At 56.3% G+C, this 16,042-nt stretch overlaps 1 protein-coding gene across 8 annotated transcripts; it reads left to right on the top strand.

Moving 5' to 3' along the window:
- Window positions 1–101: 101 nt before the first annotated feature.
- HEMK1 (HemK methyltransferase family member 1) lies at window positions 102–12,370 on the top strand. Of its 8 annotated transcripts, none has more exons than XM_032411358.1 (12): window positions 102–243; window positions 2,351–2,494; window positions 2,622–3,000; window positions 3,293–3,384; window positions 3,710–3,803; window positions 7,888–8,022; window positions 8,349–8,413; window positions 8,685–8,734; window positions 9,702–9,810; window positions 10,663–10,758; window positions 10,910–11,023; window positions 11,188–12,370. In XM_032411358.1, exons 3-12 carry the CDS (start codon window positions 2,773–2,775, stop codon window positions 11,279–11,281), a joined length of 1,077 nt encoding a protein of 358 aa, XP_032267249.1. In that variant the 5' UTR covers window positions 102–243; window positions 2,351–2,494; window positions 2,622–2,772; the 3' UTR covers window positions 11,282–12,370. The 8 variants fall into 8 exon arrangements, with proteins under 8 accessions (XP_032267249.1, XP_032267247.1, XP_032267246.1 ...); XM_032411356.1 differs by lacking the exon at window positions 102–243 and adding an exon at window positions 1,203–1,567 and having other exon boundaries at window positions 1,707–2,494; XM_032411355.1 differs by lacking the exon at window positions 102–243 and adding an exon at window positions 1,203–1,567.
- The last annotated feature ends 3,672 nt before the right edge of the window (window positions 12,371–16,042 follow it).

The raw sequence follows: 16,042 nt of genomic DNA on the forward strand, positions 1-16,042 counted from the left end.
CTGGCACTGGCCCGCTCGCCTGTCGCTGGATCTGGCTCCGCCCCCAGCAGGAGCCGGACACAGGGTCTCGGTTCGTGGATACTACCCCTCATTACCCGTGGTCTACGCCGAAGTCGGGTGCAGGTCCGTGGGTGGCCAAGCCCTTCCTTTACCAGAACTCGGGCGGAGTTCCACCTCCGCCGAGATAGATTCGTGCTCCCCAAACGGAGGCGGACGCGGGAGGCTCCGGGAGAGCATTGGACTGTGAGTCCTTGGACCTGCGTTAACTGTGGCTCGCCCCTTTACTGCTTTGTGACCTAGAGCGAGATGTTTCCCTTCCCTGGAGCTCGGCTTCCTGCTCAGATGGGCTCTACTGAGAGGGTTCTTGGTGAACTACACCCAACCTGGGCTAGAAATGGGGTAGCTCAGTCCAGAGAAGTTGGGAGCTGTTGGTATTATTATTGGAGAGGTATTATTATTGGGCAGTCTGACACAGGCAGCAAGGCTACATATACCCCTCACAATAGCCTCCATCTACGGCGCGATCATCTCAGGGGAGGGGCCTTCAGATACCTTGTAATCCTTGGGGCGCGATCATCTCAGGGGAGGGGCCTTCAGATACCTTGTAATCCTTGGGTTCTCAAAGGAACTTACGGGGATCACCCCGAGAAGCTTTTGTTACAAATGCAGATCCCCGAGGCTCCCCCCCCCCCCCCCCCCCCCCCGGTCTGGGACCGAGTCCGGGGAAACTGCAGGTTTATTAGTTAACAGTGATCTAGTTAACAATAGATTCTGGTGGGGGAGGGCGTCGGCAGGCCACACTTTGAGGGACATTGCCATGAATTTTGTATTAGGAGCAACTGAGGCCCACAGAGTGAGCTGGCAACAGTCACGATTCGAACACAGGTCTCCTGTGTCCGGTTTCGAGTCCCCTGCTCCAAACCCTAAAATCCGGGAACAAAAGGGTCAAGAGCGGCCCCGGGGTCCAGTAGCCACCTGGCCCCCAGCGCGACTCGGGCCACTTCCTCGGCCAAGTTCTGGACACCGGATCCCACCCCAAATTGCTACCCGCCCCCAACACTGGAATCCGTCCACGTGCTGCTTGGTCTGCCCTGAGGCTACGCTCGACCACGCCCCTGGATCTCGCGCCCCAATTCCAAACCCGGAGCTGGCTGGCGACACGCCCCCGCTCGGACCGACAACACACCGCCGGCGGCCGGGTACCCAAAAGCCAGCTCCGCGTAGTCCTCGCGGGCTGGAGCCATGTCCCTTCCGTGACCTTCAGGAAGAATCGAGGGCCCTGGCCCCGAGGGAGCAACCTCCCACACATCCACGCACTCTCCCACCCGTGGGGCTGCGGGCGTAACCCGCGTGGCTTTCACAGCCTACCCAGCAGTCCGCTGGAACCCAGGAGCCCTAGGAACCCTGGAGCTGGGGGCGTTGCTGGATCCGCCCGAGCCCTTTCTCAGACGCGCCGACCCCGGAAGCAGGGCGTCCGAGGGAGCGCACCGCGGGTCATGCACATCCGGGAGCCGAGCCCCGGCAGTTTCTGCCGCCAGGAGGGCGGGCTGGGTAACTCTTCAGGCAGGTATGCGCTAGAAATGGGAACCGGGACGGGGGCCCCTGGACTGCAGTACCTTCGAGACCCCCCCACCTCGCGTTATGTAGATGAAGAAACAGGCTCGGGGAGAGGCGACCTCGCCTGGGTCATTAACGATGCCTTGCAGAGCTGACAGGGAAGCGGCATCCCTGACTTCGGGTCTCGGCTCTTCCTGGGGCAACGCTCAAGTGGATAGAGCCGCCTCTGGAGTCCGGAGGACCTGGGGTTGTGTCCTGCCTGGGACAGTTCTAGCTAGGTGATCTTAGGCAAGTCGCTTTCCCTCTTGGAGCCTCCTTTCCCTCCCAGCTTGTTTTTGAAGATGTGACACGTAGCAGGTGCTCAGTACATGCTAGTTTGGACCTTGGTCCGTGCTAAGGGAAAGGGAGCCACTGATTTTAAACCTTCTGGTAAACCTTGTTTGTGACATCTTAAATATAAAGTTAACAAAAATTGTCCATTTTTTTTAACCTGGCAATTTATGCTGATGTTTAGGATTATGGGTCAAATGGGGGTGGGGACGGAGAGTTTTAGCATACATATCAGTCACAATACAAGCAAAATGTCAAAAGCAAAGCCCCCCAAGCAAAGGCAGCTTCCTCTGTCTTGTAATATTAGTTAAGAGCATGTAACACTGAGTCCCTTCTATGTGTTGAGCTGGCTCTCAGGCCCTTGGTATTCATTGTCTAATGTACTGCTTGCTATGGAGTTGGTGTTATTTTCCCCATTTCATGGAGGAGGACACTGGAACTTAGAAATGATGATTTTCCCAAGGTCACACACACTAGGGGGAACAGATCTGTTCAACCCTCAAGCCTGGGTCCGGACGCATCGCCAGGGACTGAGCTCTGGCTTCAGCCCACTTCAGCTAAAAACGTGAAGAAAACATAACTGGTCAAGACAAGAAGAATCAAATAGGTGGGTGAAGGTCTAATGGAGTTAAGGAGGTAGCCGAGCAAGAGCATGCCCTTTCTTAGGCAGCAGGTCAGAGGGGAGTGGGTCACATAAGGCTCAGCTGTTCTTCTGGTTCTCCTTCCTCTCCCAGGGTGGCAGTCACATCTGGGCCAAAGCCACCTTGAGGAGTCAGAGCCCGTGACCATCTCCACCTGGTTGGAGCCAGTGATCATCTTCAGCAGCTGATATCACAAGGAAGATTTAGGGACCTGGGAGCGCTCAGGAGAGTCTTTCCCGGAGACATGGAGCTTGGGGGCCGAATGCTCTGGGCCCTCCTGTCTGGCCCCGGGAGGAGGGGAGGCACCAGGGGCTGGGCCTTCAGCTCATGGCAACCCCATCTGCCTCTGGCTGGGTCATTGAATGCCACAGAGCTGGTCAGCCACTGGACTGCAGTCTTTGAGAAGAGGGGCATCCCTGAGGCCCAGGCATCCAGTGAGTACATCGTGGCTCATGTCCTTGGAGCCAAAACAGTTAAGTGCAGAGTTGTCAAGAGGGCAGAAGAGGGGGGAGGGAGGACCCTGGGGAAGAACATCTGGGCTTTTCTGCCCCACTGAGAGTGCTGAGAGTGATGGGAATTTTCTGAAGGAATGTCTTAGGTAGATACTTATTCATTCATCTAATGAACTATTACAGTGTGTGTCAGACAGTAGGGGTCCAGGGATGACCAAGGTGGCCAGTGTTGGGCCCATAGGCATTGTCCACATAAACCTGGGTCAGGCCCCTAGATTGGGGAGCCAGCTGCTCACATTCTCTGTGGGGCAGTTTCAGAGCCTGAGACCAGTACTTTGGACCCAGCCCCTGACCTCTTGGCAGCTACAATGCATCCAGGAGCTGAGTAGCCGCCGATTGCAAAGGTGAGCACCCATGGACCAGACCTGAGGGCTCTGTGTGGGGAACAGGTGTCTGGTTTCCCCCAGCCCGACTAATTCATGGTCAGGAAGGAGGAAAGTATCCAACGACTGGGGAGGTGTTGATATGAGGTATCGATGAGAGGGGGATCACGCGAGTAGAAAGGAAGAAGGGAGGGAGGGAAGGCCTTGGCTTGGCGCAGAGTCCTGGGGCACAGGAGGCATGACCCTACCTGACATTTTTGGTATCCCACAAGTGGTATCTCTCAACCCAGTCATGGTCCTCTTGGTCCAGGCTCTGGCACTGATCACCCAGCTGCCCCCTCTGCAGGATGCCTGTGCAGTACATCCTTGGCGAGTGGGACTTTCAAGGACTCAGTCTGAAGATGGCCCCCCCAGTGTTCATCCCTCGCCCGGAAACAGAGGTAGGTGTGCCACTAGGACAGGGCAGGATGGAGTTAAGGGTGGTGTTTAGGGCACCTGTCTTGCCCCGGACTTCCTCCAGGGGGTGCTGGGACCCCATGATTGTGGTTCTCAGAGGCCTTGCTCTTCCCTACTGGTGTCTCCTGGTTGGCTGGGTAGGTGGGGCTAAGAGTGCAGGGGTCTCCTGCTGGCCTCCTTGACTGTCCTCACATCTCAGGCCACTGCCCCAGTACGCAGGCCTGGCCTACCCAATCCATGGGGGGAAAATGCCCTCCTCCTCCTCAGGAGGCATGGGTGAAGTGGATAGGGTTCCAGCTGGACACCCTGAGGCCTGGTGCAGCTGTGTGACCTCAGGTAGGTCACTGTCCTCTCTGGGCCCAGATGATAAGAGGGTTGGGCCTTCAGACTAGGGAGGCTGTGGAAGGAATCTGTGACTTGGCGGTCCTCTTAGATCTACTGTCTGGTCAGGTAATCCCCTCCTGTCCCTCAAATTACTAGGACTAGGGATTGTGTGGCCCCAGCATGCTGTCCCTGGGTGAGGCACCCTTATTCTGGGAGAGATGCTTTCTGTGGCCCTTCATGGGCTTCCCCTTGACCTTGTAAGGAGTGACAGAGAGCAGAGCAGGTGAATGGAGCTGTGTGTGGGCTGATGGGCGAGCTAGAGGGCACCAGGTTCTGAGAAGGGGTGTTTCTCGAAAGGTACCCAGGCATACAACCATTCCTGGGAAAGATCAGCCTTCATTCACCTGCCCAAAAAGGGACCCAGAACCCCTCCTCACTTTCCTAGCCTCTCTCCCCTAGTCGAGAAACCCTCTGACCCCATGCACTTCCACATCATGTGGTTGAGAAGCCAGGTCCTTGCCTTACAGCCCAGTGTTGGGAGGGACAGTAGGGAATCTGAGAACTTCCTGAAGTCACAGGGCTGCCAAGGGGAGGAGAATGGGGGCAGCGTTCGGACTTCCTGACTCTGGGTCAGGGCCCCAAACCTCCCTTGGGGCTACCCCATCTGGGATTGGACGAGCTGGGATGGGGTGCAGAGATCCAGAGCAGGATGTGGCCTGCCACCTGTAGCCTCTTGGGAGGCTACTCTGTGTCTTCCCCAAGCCTGTGACCTCTGGCTGGGAGGTCACTCACTGTCTCCTGAGGCTGTCAAGGGTCAGGGCATGGGAGGGAAGCAACCATGATGACCTTTGAATCCCCTCAGAGCTGACTCGGTACCAGCCATGCACTCCAGGGTTCTGAATGTCGGATGTGGACTTCCGGCTCCCATGTGGGGCCTCCCCCGCCATTCCTGTGTGGGTCTGGGCCAGGAGAGCAGCTCTGCTGCAAGGGGGAGGGGGAGGGAAGACAGAGGGGGAGGCTGTGGTTGGGAGGCCATGTCCTCACTTCACTGTACAGAGATTTCTGAGAACTTGCCAGGTTTGCCCCAATGTGAAGCCGCACTGTGGGGTGCTTTACCAAGAACTTGAGAGGACGTGGCCTGTGGCAGGGAGTAGGGAGAATGGGGGCAGGGAAGAGATCATGGTGCCTGTGTTCTTTCCATCCACTGAAGGGCAGTTTCTGATGACGGGGGCAGAAGTCAGAAATGCGAAGCTGTAGGTGGCACGTGGCCCGATGAGTTGGGCTTTCCCTGTGGGTGGGAAGGTGGCTCAGTCCTCAGCCTGGCAGTGTGTACAGTGGGAAACCCAAGGCTGGCAGTGTGAACCATTCCTATCCAGCCTGGCAAGGTGAGGCTCTGTGGGGTGTAGGAGGCTCAATGCCTTGTCTGTGATTGGCTTGAGGGAGGCCATGCCACCCTCCTCGGGCTGCCCACCCAGAGCATCCTAATGGAGGGTGCTCACAGCACTCGGGTCCTGCTGAGGCCTGGGCCGACCTTTTGAGGGGGTATAGGGTCCTGCTGAGACAGCGGCTCCAGCAGAGCCAAAAGCTCCCTGTTCCCCACATTCCCTCCTATCCCCATCCCATCATGGTTTTGGATTCTTCCCTTATTCATCTGGAGGAGGTGCCCTGGGTCTGTGACCACTTGGCTTTCAGCCTTCCCTAAAGAGCCACCAATTTCAGACTGATGGAGGCTGGAGGCTCTTCACTTGGTGAAGAGGAGAGTTTTTGGACTTTTGTAGGTGGTCTCTACCCTTAGACCCCAGGTGGTCCCATAGCCAGGATGATCCTCTGGAGTGTAACAGAGGGTACTGGGGGCAGTGGGGGCCCAGTCTCTCAGCTTCACACGCTGCCCAGGGTGGCTGTTCATATATGTGGTGTGTGTCTCCCAGGTCAAGGGTGTCTTTGTGAGGAGGCTGGCCAAGAGGTCATTCTCCAACCAGAGTAGGTCTGTCTGTGGCCAGGAAACCAGGAGATGCTCACAGCCCTGACAAGTCTCAGCTCTCCTACCAGCCGCTCATACGTGGCCTCAGCACTGAGACCACAGTCTCCACCACAGCCCTAGGCTGCTGGCGCTATGTCAGTCCCAACACTGAGGGCCCAAATTGCTGCAAGCACCCTTAAAATCTCCATTAGTGCCTGGTACAGGGCTGGTGGGAACAGGTGGGGGGAATAGAAAGGGTTGGACCCACTGGCCAAGTTCTACCTGCCTTGGACTTGCTACCCTGCGGACAGGTGAGCTCTCTGCTCTGGGGATTGGGGGGCCTGGAAGGATGAAATGCCTTTTGGGACTCAGCACTGAGGAGCTTAAGTGAAGAATGGGTCTGAGCGATCTGGAGCCACTGAGCCTGACTGTTGATGTTGGAGATTTGGGGGGACCTGGTGAGGGGTCTGAGACTCAGGGTGGCTTCCCACAAGAGCTTGCCAGGCCCTTGGGAAGTAGCCAAGAGGCCCCCTGAGGGTCAGACCTTGCCTCTGGGACACACTGTGATGGGTTGGATCCCCGGTCTTCCCATCATGGAGCCTTCAGTCTGGTGGGAGAGGCAAACCGCATCCTAGACTTGAGACTCAATGGTGAGGAAAGCCATGAGAGACAGCCTGGCAGGGAGTAAGGAAGCCTTTCTGGAGGAGGTGGACCTCTTTATAGATGAGGGAAGCACCCACTTGCTGATCCCTCTGCCCATTCCCTGAGCCAGCCCTGCCTGGGATCCTGGAGTCCCAAGTAGAGAGACCTCTCCTAAGGGCTGCCTTTGAGAACGAAGCACACTGCCCTTCCCCGGCTCCATGCCTGGCTACTTGGGCCCTCACTCCACTGCTCATTAGAAACAGTTGGCTTCTGGGCGGCAGCAGCCCTCCACCCTCACCTCTACCCTCTGTTGGCTTCCATGCACAGTCTCTGCAGGTGGCAGATGGTGGACAAGACTTGAAAGCCTGTTGTTTCCAAAGTGACACTGTCTAGAAGTGTCCCCCGGCCCCCAAGACAGGTGTGGTGCAGTCAGGCATCCCCTGTCACATCATGCCCACTTACCCTGTGCCCTGTGTATACCATAGTCCCTTCAGATATGGGGCTCAGGCAGGACTGTCTTCTCCCTACTGTGCCCCACCCCCATGAAGGGAATTCCATGTCCTTTTGGCCTGGAAACCTCCCTGGGAGCGTCCTAAGTTCAGCTCTGTGAAGAAGCTGGGGACACTCCGGCTCCTGATAATTAGCAATCGTGAGCTGTAAGTTGGGCTCCAGGAGGGAACTTGGCTTCCTCAATGGCTGGTTGTGAGGATACAACAGATTAATGGAGGGAAAGCTCCATTAAGCAGGGCCAGTCACAGAGGAAGTGGCCAGGGACCATCAGGTATGGTTCTTAGCATTGCCATGAGCACAAGATGGGAGGCTGTCTGTAAAGGGCCTCGCTGGGGTTTATTGAACACTTACCATACACTGGGAATGGGATCTGTGTTTCATGAGTGTGGTTCTGTTTAATCCCCCTGCCACCCGGTGAGGTTGGTTATCCTCAGTTGCTCAGTTTTACAGATGGGGAATCTGAGGCATGGAGAGGCAGAGTGACCTGCCCACAGCCTGACATGAATATCAGTCTGGCTTTAGCCACCCCTGCTACCTTCACACAGGGCCTAACCGTGCTTGGGCCTCTGTACCAAGACCCCCAGGGGGGCCAGGTTGGCACTGACTCTGATTCGGACCCCTCTGCCTCACAGGAGCTGGTTGAATGGGTGCTGGAGGAGGTGGCCCAGAGTCCCTGTACAGTGGGAGCCCAAGGTGGCCCCCTCATCCTGGAGGTGGGCTGCGGATCGGGAGCCATCGCCCTCAGCCTGCTGAGTCAGCTTCCCCAGGTGAGCCCCCTCTGCATCCCTGTGCCCCACCCTGAGTAGACTGGGACTGCCACTCACTGTCCCTCCCACTGATCCTCCCCCACCCATCTCTGCTAGAAGCACTTGATGGGAGGTGGCCAGATGTGGGAGGACAGGGCTGCCTCCAGCCCATCATGGTCACAGCCCCCATCCCCTTTTGTCTGGCCAGACCCTGGCTACAAAGAGGGGACAGCTGTTGGGTATTTCCCTCCTCTCTGGTACGGGGATAGAGGGGAGCTCTGGTCTCCAGGCCTGGCTTCTCTGGGCACCCTGCCTCCTATGTACCCTTTGTTTGTTCTTGGGGGCAGAGCCGAGTCATTGCCGTGGATAAAGGAGAAGCTGCCATCTGCCTGACCCAGGAGAATGCTCAAAGGTAGGTGGACAGGGGTAAAAAGGGCCAGGATTGGGGAAGTCCAGCTTTGGGGCCTCTTCTCAATCCCTATTTGGATATCTTACTAACTGATGTTTGCTTTCCACTCCTAAGAAAGGGGAGGTGGGGCGGAGCGGCCTGGCATGGACCCCACAGGGTTATGAAGGACGATGGGCACCAGAGATCTGTCAGTCCAAGAAGGGTTTATTCTCATAGTCCTGGTAGCCATGGGTAGGAGTCTTCCCTGTGCTCACCTCACTTCCCATCTCTCCAGGCTTCGGTTGCTGGACAGAATTCGGATCGTCCCCCTCGATGTGACCTTAGGTATCTTCCCTACTGGTCTTCCCTGGGGGAGTGGATCCTGGGCACTGGTGCTGCTCGGTGGATGGGCACTCTGCAGAAATGGAAGGAGGGCTTCCCCACCATTCATTTATACATGCCCGTGCACGCGTGCACACACACACGTACACATACGGGGTATCTCAGACCAATCCTTGCTGAGGACAGGCAAGTCCCTGTTGCCTTGTGGGCCGACCTGACCCATGCAGGGACCGGCCACAGGGTCTTTCTTACTTTCTGAACCCCCCCCCCATAACTAATGAGTTTTTAACTAGGGCTTGCTTGTTGTTGAGAGATAAGCAGAAGCTCAAGAGAAAGCTTTTAGGACCAAAATACTTTAATACTGCCTGCCCTGCCCCTGTGTCTGGCCCAGGCACGGTACATACAGCTCAGCCACACCTTTGCAGAGTGTCCTTGCGTTCTGGCTCTGGTTCTGGCTGCATTACGTATCCACAGGATCTTTGAGCCTCATACGTGCCATCCCTAGAGTGCGGTGCACCTGGTGTAGCACATGGCATCTGGATGGAACCAGGAAACAGTTGCCAGGAATTGACTGAAACCAGGCATGTCCTCCATACACTCAGTCCATATTGGCTAGGAGGCAGTGCATGGCAGGGCCAGTGGGGCTACAGAGGACAGAGGCTCTTGCTTTGCCCAAGCAATCAGAGAGGGCTTCCTGAAGGTGGCACTTGAGCTGAGTTTTGCTTATTGAGGAGGTTTTTGACAGGAAGAAGAGAGGGCAAGGATATTCTAGGTGAAGAGCTGCCATGTCAGAGTATACACGCTTCTGACCAGTCTGCTGGCTGGGGACCCTGGGCACTAATCTGCAAGCCTGGGTTATCAGGTCCAGAGATAGGCCCAGGGTGTGGCTTGGGGAGAGGGACTACCCAAGGGACCTGGTGGCAGGTAGAGCTACCACCCATTCTCTGCGTTGTGTTCCCTTTGACTGTAGAGGGGAGCTGGGCGCACCTCCTGCCCTGGGGCCCCATGGACCTGGTCGTCAGCAACCCTCCCTACATCTTCCACCAAGACATGGAGCAGCTGGCCCCTGAGATCCGCAGGTGCAGGGTGTGGTGGGAGGGAGGCCGGCGCTGAGAGGGCCTAGTAGGATGTGTCTGCCCTGGGGGACTACACCATTGGGAGGTACAGGGAGGGAGAAGGGACTGAAAGGGGCAGTGATGTTGAAAGAAAGGCTCATTCTGGAGCCCACAGACCTACTTGGTTCAGCTTCTGCCTTCCCACTGAAGACCACTGGATAATCACAGAACCTCTCTGAGCCTCATTTCTGACCTTTGAAAGGGTAGTGGTAGACCTTTGCAGGGCCACGGGGAGGACCTAGCAATGACTCATGTATCAGATGTGGTATAGAATACATAGAAGGTGCTCAGATGGGCACATCATTTTACAGAAGATTGAGGCCCAGAGAGGAAAGATGCCTGGTCCAAGGTCATGTGGGGGCTTAACAGGAAAGCGGGGACTAAGACCCTACTCCAGGTTTTGCACTGATCCATCCTGTTCTCAAACGATCTGAGAACCACAGGTAGCCCAGAAGTCCTTGGACAAGGCAGTGGTAATGTGGGTCAGGGTGCTGGCTCCCCTTTTCCAGGTTTTCAGGAGTGGTTTGGGCCAGCTCCAGGCCTCCCCAGACCAAGCATAGGAGCAGCCTTATTGTGGGGAGACCCTCATGCCCTGCTATCAGTCAGTGGGAGTCACTGAGCAGCCCAGCACTGCCTGGTGGGATGCTACCTGTAGGAGGTAAGAGAATCAGAGCTGCCATTTAGGGGCCCTCTCTTCTGAGTCCTCAGATTTTCTGAGGCTGAGAGTGTAAGTTCCACGGGGCCCCTTTGTGGAGGGCCCTGCTCTGCTCTTCCACACTTTTCAGAGGCTCTCACCTTCCTCTGTTTCCCCTTCAGCTATGAAGACCCACTAGCCCTGGATGGTGGGGAGGAGGGCATGGACATCATTACCCACATCTTGGCCCTGGCACCTTGGCTCCTGAAGGACTCTGGGTATGGATAGGGCAGGTCTCCTGGGTCTGTCCCAGTGTGTACTGGGCCTGCCCTAACAGTCATTCTTACCCCACCCCTCCCAGCCCAGGCAACGCAGAAGTACAGGTCCCAGCCCTGCCTGGTTGAGCTGACCCATTTCTCCCCCATGTAGGAGCATTTTCTTAGAAGTGGACCCAAGACACCCAGAGCTTGTTGGCAGCTGGCTTCAGAGCCAGCCTAACCTGTCCCTTGATCTCGTGGCTGTGCGCAGGGACTTCTGTGGGAGGTGAGCTCTACCCACCCCTACCCCCACCACCACACCGGTCTTTCTACCCAGGCTATCCACAGCCCTGGCTGTAGGGCTGTAGGGAGAGTGTACCGTTCCCACTCTCTGCGCATCCCCTGGGACCCAGGCAGTAAGTAACTGGCCTCTTGTCCCTGTCTCCTTAGGCCCCGATTCCTGCATATCCGGAGGTCTGGGCGACAGCGTGGCTGCCCCGCAGATGCCTGGCCAGGGCCCCAGCCTGCCAGAGTGCCGGGCTGATAGTTCTTCCTGGAGAGCTAGTTGGAGGGAGGTGATGGTACCTTCCAGAACCCAGATGCTTATGATATTTCCCATGATTCTGTGATTCTACATTTCTTTATGTTCTAGGAGACTTGGGGGTAGAAGCAAGGGTGGGGATGTCTTTCCTGGGGTGGCACAGAACAAGGGCATCCATAGTTTGGCCCAGAGCTGAGCAGACCCAGGTTCCTGGTCTGGTTCCATCCCATCAGCGTTGCCAAGGGCAGGTTGCTCAATGTCTCTGGGGGTGGAATTGCCTTGGGGATATTGGGAGATAGGGCCAATAAAGTGTCGAGAGACCAACAAGTAGTGATCTAATGTTTTGTTACTATGATTTGTGGGTCGCCTGACCCCTTGTCCCCAGGCAGTGCTGGGGGTAGGAGCTTCCTCCTACCCCAGCAGGGCTGGCCATCAGTCTCCTACCTAGTGGGGGTGTAGGAGCATGGTGTGGAAAAAGGCACATGGGTGCCCCTCCTGGGCCTTGGATGCCAGGGGCCTTGGCACTGAGCAGCTCACTCCTGGGGGTTGACTTAGCCCTCCACTGCCCTGGGTGTGCTCTCACACACTTCCCTGACTGGGCCTAGGCTCTGAGCACAGGAATGTCATCTGAGCTTCAGCTCAGAAATGGCTGCCTGCTTGCTGGAGGGGAGTGGGCTGAGGGCCTGCACTGTTCTGGTATCACACATCCACGTTTATTTAACGGAAGGTTTGTGTCAGTGAGGAGTGAGCAAGGTTTATGTTTACTTTTTATTATCGTAGCTTTTGGTTAAAACATTCCTTCCAAATTCACCTTGGAGTTTCAGATCACTCCTCTGTCCCTGGTTGGGGCTGGGGAGAGCGAGAAGCCCAGAAGAGTGGGCACCTGGTTGTGACCTCCACCCCTGCTCTGGTCTGTGCAGATGTGTGGCCTCCCGGAGCCTAGAAGGCCAGCCCTCCTGCCCATAGCGGCAGGACACCTCCAGGTCGGCAGGTGCTGATGTGACCTGCATCAGGCTGGGTTCTGAGGAGCCTGGCAGACCGAGCTGGCTGACCCCACTGGCACTTTCTTTTTCTTGTTTTTTTGTTTTGTTTTTTTTTGCCTTTTTAAAAATTATTATTATATAATGTATTATTTATTTCAGGGGTACAGGTCTGTGATTCATCAGTCTTACACAATTCACAGCGCTCACCATAGCACATACCCTCCCCAGTGTCCATCACCCAGCCACCCCATCCCTCCCACCCCCACCACTCCAGCAACCCTCAGTTTGTTTCCCAAGATTAAGAGTCTCTTATGGTTTGTCTTCCTCTCTGGTTTCATCTTGTTTCATTCTCCCCTCCCTTCCTCTATGATCCTCTGTCTTGTTTCTCAAATTCCTCATATCACCCACTGGCACTTTGAAGGGCCTGATCTGGTGGTGCGGTGGCCAGAGGCAGTGTGGTCTAGTGGGTGGCATCCTCAGCTGGGGCCAGGCTGCTGGGTTCCAGGGCTGTGTCTCCACTGGGACCTCAGGCAGCTCCTTTCTCTCCTGGTTCCAAGGGCAGCGCAAGGTAGCAGCCTCCTTTGACTCTCAGTCAGCCCGGTGGTGTGAGTAGCTGGCATCTGCATGCTCACTCTCCCGGCAGGCGCTCCCCAAGAGAAGGTGGGGCCTCACATCCCGTGGTGGGAGCTAGCCAAGTGGAGATGGGAAGTAAGGTCCCTGCCTTTGGGAGTCTGCACTGCTGGGGTCATACCTGGCCTGACTGACCACCCCCCGCCACACACACTGTGGCTGGGGGTCACGTGTGCCTTAGCAGGGGCCACACGGTGGCTCCCAGGGCTCCAGTATCCTGCCCCTTGCCCAGCCCCAGCTGCATGGACTCCTTTGAGGAGGAGCAAGGACTCCCTGTCATGGCTATCTGGAAGGAACCTGGGAGGGTGTTGTAGGGCAGAGCCAGAGTGAGGCTCCTGGCTTTCAGAGCCCCTTGTGCTCTCAGACCTCTGCCTGTGTAGGGCCTTACCGATATTGCCCTTTTCCTCCTGCCCGTGCCCTTTGGCTCTTGCTGTCTTCGGCAGCATCTCAGGGCAACTGCCCTGAGCCAGCAGTCTGTTGCCCCTTGTCCCACAGCCTGGGCCACACCTCAGCCAGTGCTGGCTTCCCTGATGGTCTCACCCTCCTGGCCTCAGACCCATCACTGAGGAAATGTCTTGGCAAACATGTGGATATGGCACCTTAAGGTAACATGAGGAGAGTAACAGTGTAGGGACAGCTGGGGTCACTGAAGCGGGAGCCACTTTTGGGGACAGCCCTTCCCAGAAAACCGTGAGGCCCCTCCTGTCCCTCCTCACAGGGCTTGAATGCTCTGAGGTCCAGGCCACAATAGCCAATGGCTCTCCGTGGGGAAAGCCAGGCTCACCTGCCCTGTCTTCCCACCTTCCTGGGGCCAGAGCAAGAGATGAATTACCCCCTCTAGCATGTGTCACGGAGCTGATGGTAGAGTCCAGGCTCTTCAGGCCCCTGAGGTCTTGAGGGATGTGCCTATTGCCCACCCAGCCTCCTTCAGCCAAGCCCTAAGCATGGGCAGGGGGCGTAGGAGTCCTTGACTGATGTACTCTGAAAGCAACTCCATCCCCTCTGCTGACAGTTGAGGAAGCTGAGGCTTTACCTCACAGTTGGATGCTTGTCCTAGCTGCCCATGGGTTTCTCCATGGGGGCCCATCTAGCTGCTCTATTGAAATGTGCCCCCCAAACCCTTTTCCACCACCCGCCTGTAGCTGGACCCTGGGCCATTAACTGCTGCCAATCCATGCCCTAAACCCTTGGCTGTCTCCTCATGACATGAGTGTGGTCACTGTATCCTACAGAGTCCAGGTCTGAAGAGGTGGGGGAGGATGGCTATGGGAAAGGCCTTGCAGACCCTTTCGAAGCCCTGTCAGTGCTCTGAGTAAGCTTCCCTCAGAACAGCGGGTTCCACTGCTCAACAGGCTTTGAGAACTGATTTAACCTTTTCAGGCCAGCATGTCCTTCCCTGTCCACTTCTGGGTTCTTCAGTCCGCTGCTCTGGACTGCAGCCTCCCTGCAGAACTCTCCATTCCCTAAACACAACTCCTTCCCTTCACCCAGCAGTGCCTTTCGTCAGGAGTGCCTTGCCCACCCCCGCCAGTCCAAATGGTCCCCTCCTTCAGGCTGCAACCCAGAAGCTGCCTCCTCCAGAACGCCTGCCCTGACCTCTCTATTCTCACCGCCAGCCCCTAGTCAACACCAGTGACAGTCTGCCCCATGTATTTGGAAACCTCCCTCATCTCTCCGGGGCCCCACGGTCAGTAATATCCACTAATAAACCAGCAAAGTATGTGTTTTCTAGAATGAAGCTGGGACTTCCTGTGTGGCTCACGTCTGACCTGACAGCAGCTTTTGCATACTCTGGCCAGTAGGGAGAAGAAGCCATGAGGGCCCGGCCGAGCTAGGCAGCTGTCCCAGTTGAGCCATGACTGCTAATGGGCTCAAGTGCACCTGATCTGTGCGCAGCGGCTGCGCCAGGAGTACAGGCTGTCCTTGGCGGCAGCAGGGGCAGGCACCAGGTTTCCTGGAGCTCTGGGCTCCAGCCAGCCCCCAGCCAGAATCTTGGCCAGAATAACGGCCTGATCCCTTGTCACTAATAGAAGCCTGATCCTCAGTCCTGGATCAGCCCTCTGGACGGAGCTGGGGACTGTCAAAGCAACCCTACCCCTCCTGTGGCAGATCGAAAAATGGCCCCAAAGATGCCTGTGTCCTAAATCCCCCAACCCTGTGAATGTGTTGCCTTACACGGCAAAAGGAACTTTGTGGGTGTGATTAAGTTAAGGATCTTGAGATGGAAAGATTAGCCTGGATTATTCAAATGGGCTCAGTTGTAATCAACAAGTGTCCTTAGAAGAGGGGGGCCGGACTGTCAGTGAGAGGAGATGCGAGGGAAGCAGACGTCACAGGCAGCCGGGGGAAAGGGCCGTGAGCCAAGGAATGCAGACAGCCGCTAGACACTGGCGAGGGCGAAGAAATGGATTCTCCCCTAGAGCCTCAAGAAAGAGCAGAATCCTGCCAATACCTTGGTTTTCACCTAGTAAAGCTAATTTTGGATTTCTGACCTCCAGAACTGTAAGATGATAAGTTTGTGTTGTGTGAAGCCGCCAGATCTGTGGTAATGTGTTATAGCAGCAATAGGAAACTACTACAGATGGGAGTACCTGAAGTGAAGCGCTGCTCTAACAGATACCTACAAATGGAAGTGGCTTTGGCAATGGGCATGGGCTGGAGGGATTTTGAGGTGCATGATAGATTGCCTTGAATATCTCTGCTCTGAGAGCTGGGGTGGCTGTAGTGGCTGGGGTGGGGGGTGGGGAACCCTGCTCCATCTGGAGACCTAAGCTGCCCAGGCCCCCCCATCCACAGGTCTCACATATGGTAGAGAGCTGGCCCTTGCAGCGAAAAGACTAGAAGAGTGCTCAGAGTGGGCTCTGGAGAGGCTAACCTGGCACCAGGGGCAGCTAGGGAATGGGACTGTGATCAAGGGAGGGGAAGCAAGGCTGGTTTCCACAGTCCATCTGTGGTGGCCTTCAGAGAGGATCGCAGAGACTGGATCTGAGCCTGGTCTTGGCCCCCGTGGAGTCACGTGGCTGGCCCAGCACCTCTTGAGTATGTGAACTCTCTGGGTTGCAGATACCATATCTGTGAAATGGGTACAGCAGTCCCTGACTTCAAGCTGATGGACCTGACCCCTCCATGTAAGCTGTGGAGGGTTCGGCTT

This window comes from Phoca vitulina, unplaced genomic scaffold (genome assembly GCF_004348235.1).
Source record: "Phoca vitulina isolate PV1807 unplaced genomic scaffold, GSC_HSeal_1.0 scaffold13, whole genome shotgun sequence".
NCBI lineage: Eukaryota > Metazoa > Chordata > Mammalia > Carnivora > Phocidae > Phoca > Phoca vitulina.

Coding starts and splice junctions, on each gene's coding strand:
- HEMK1 (XM_032411358.1), top strand. CDS start 2,773: ATGGAGCTTGGGGGCCGAATGCTCTGGGCCCTCCTGTCTGGCCCCGGG. Junction 3,385..3,709: donor AGTAGCCGCCGATTGCAAAG/GTGAGCACCCAT, acceptor CCCCCTCTGCAG/GATGCCTGTGCAGTACATCC. Junction 8,414..8,684: donor ACCCAGGAGAATGCTCAAAG/GTAGGTGGACAG, acceptor CCATCTCTCCAG/GCTTCGGTTGCTGGACAGAA.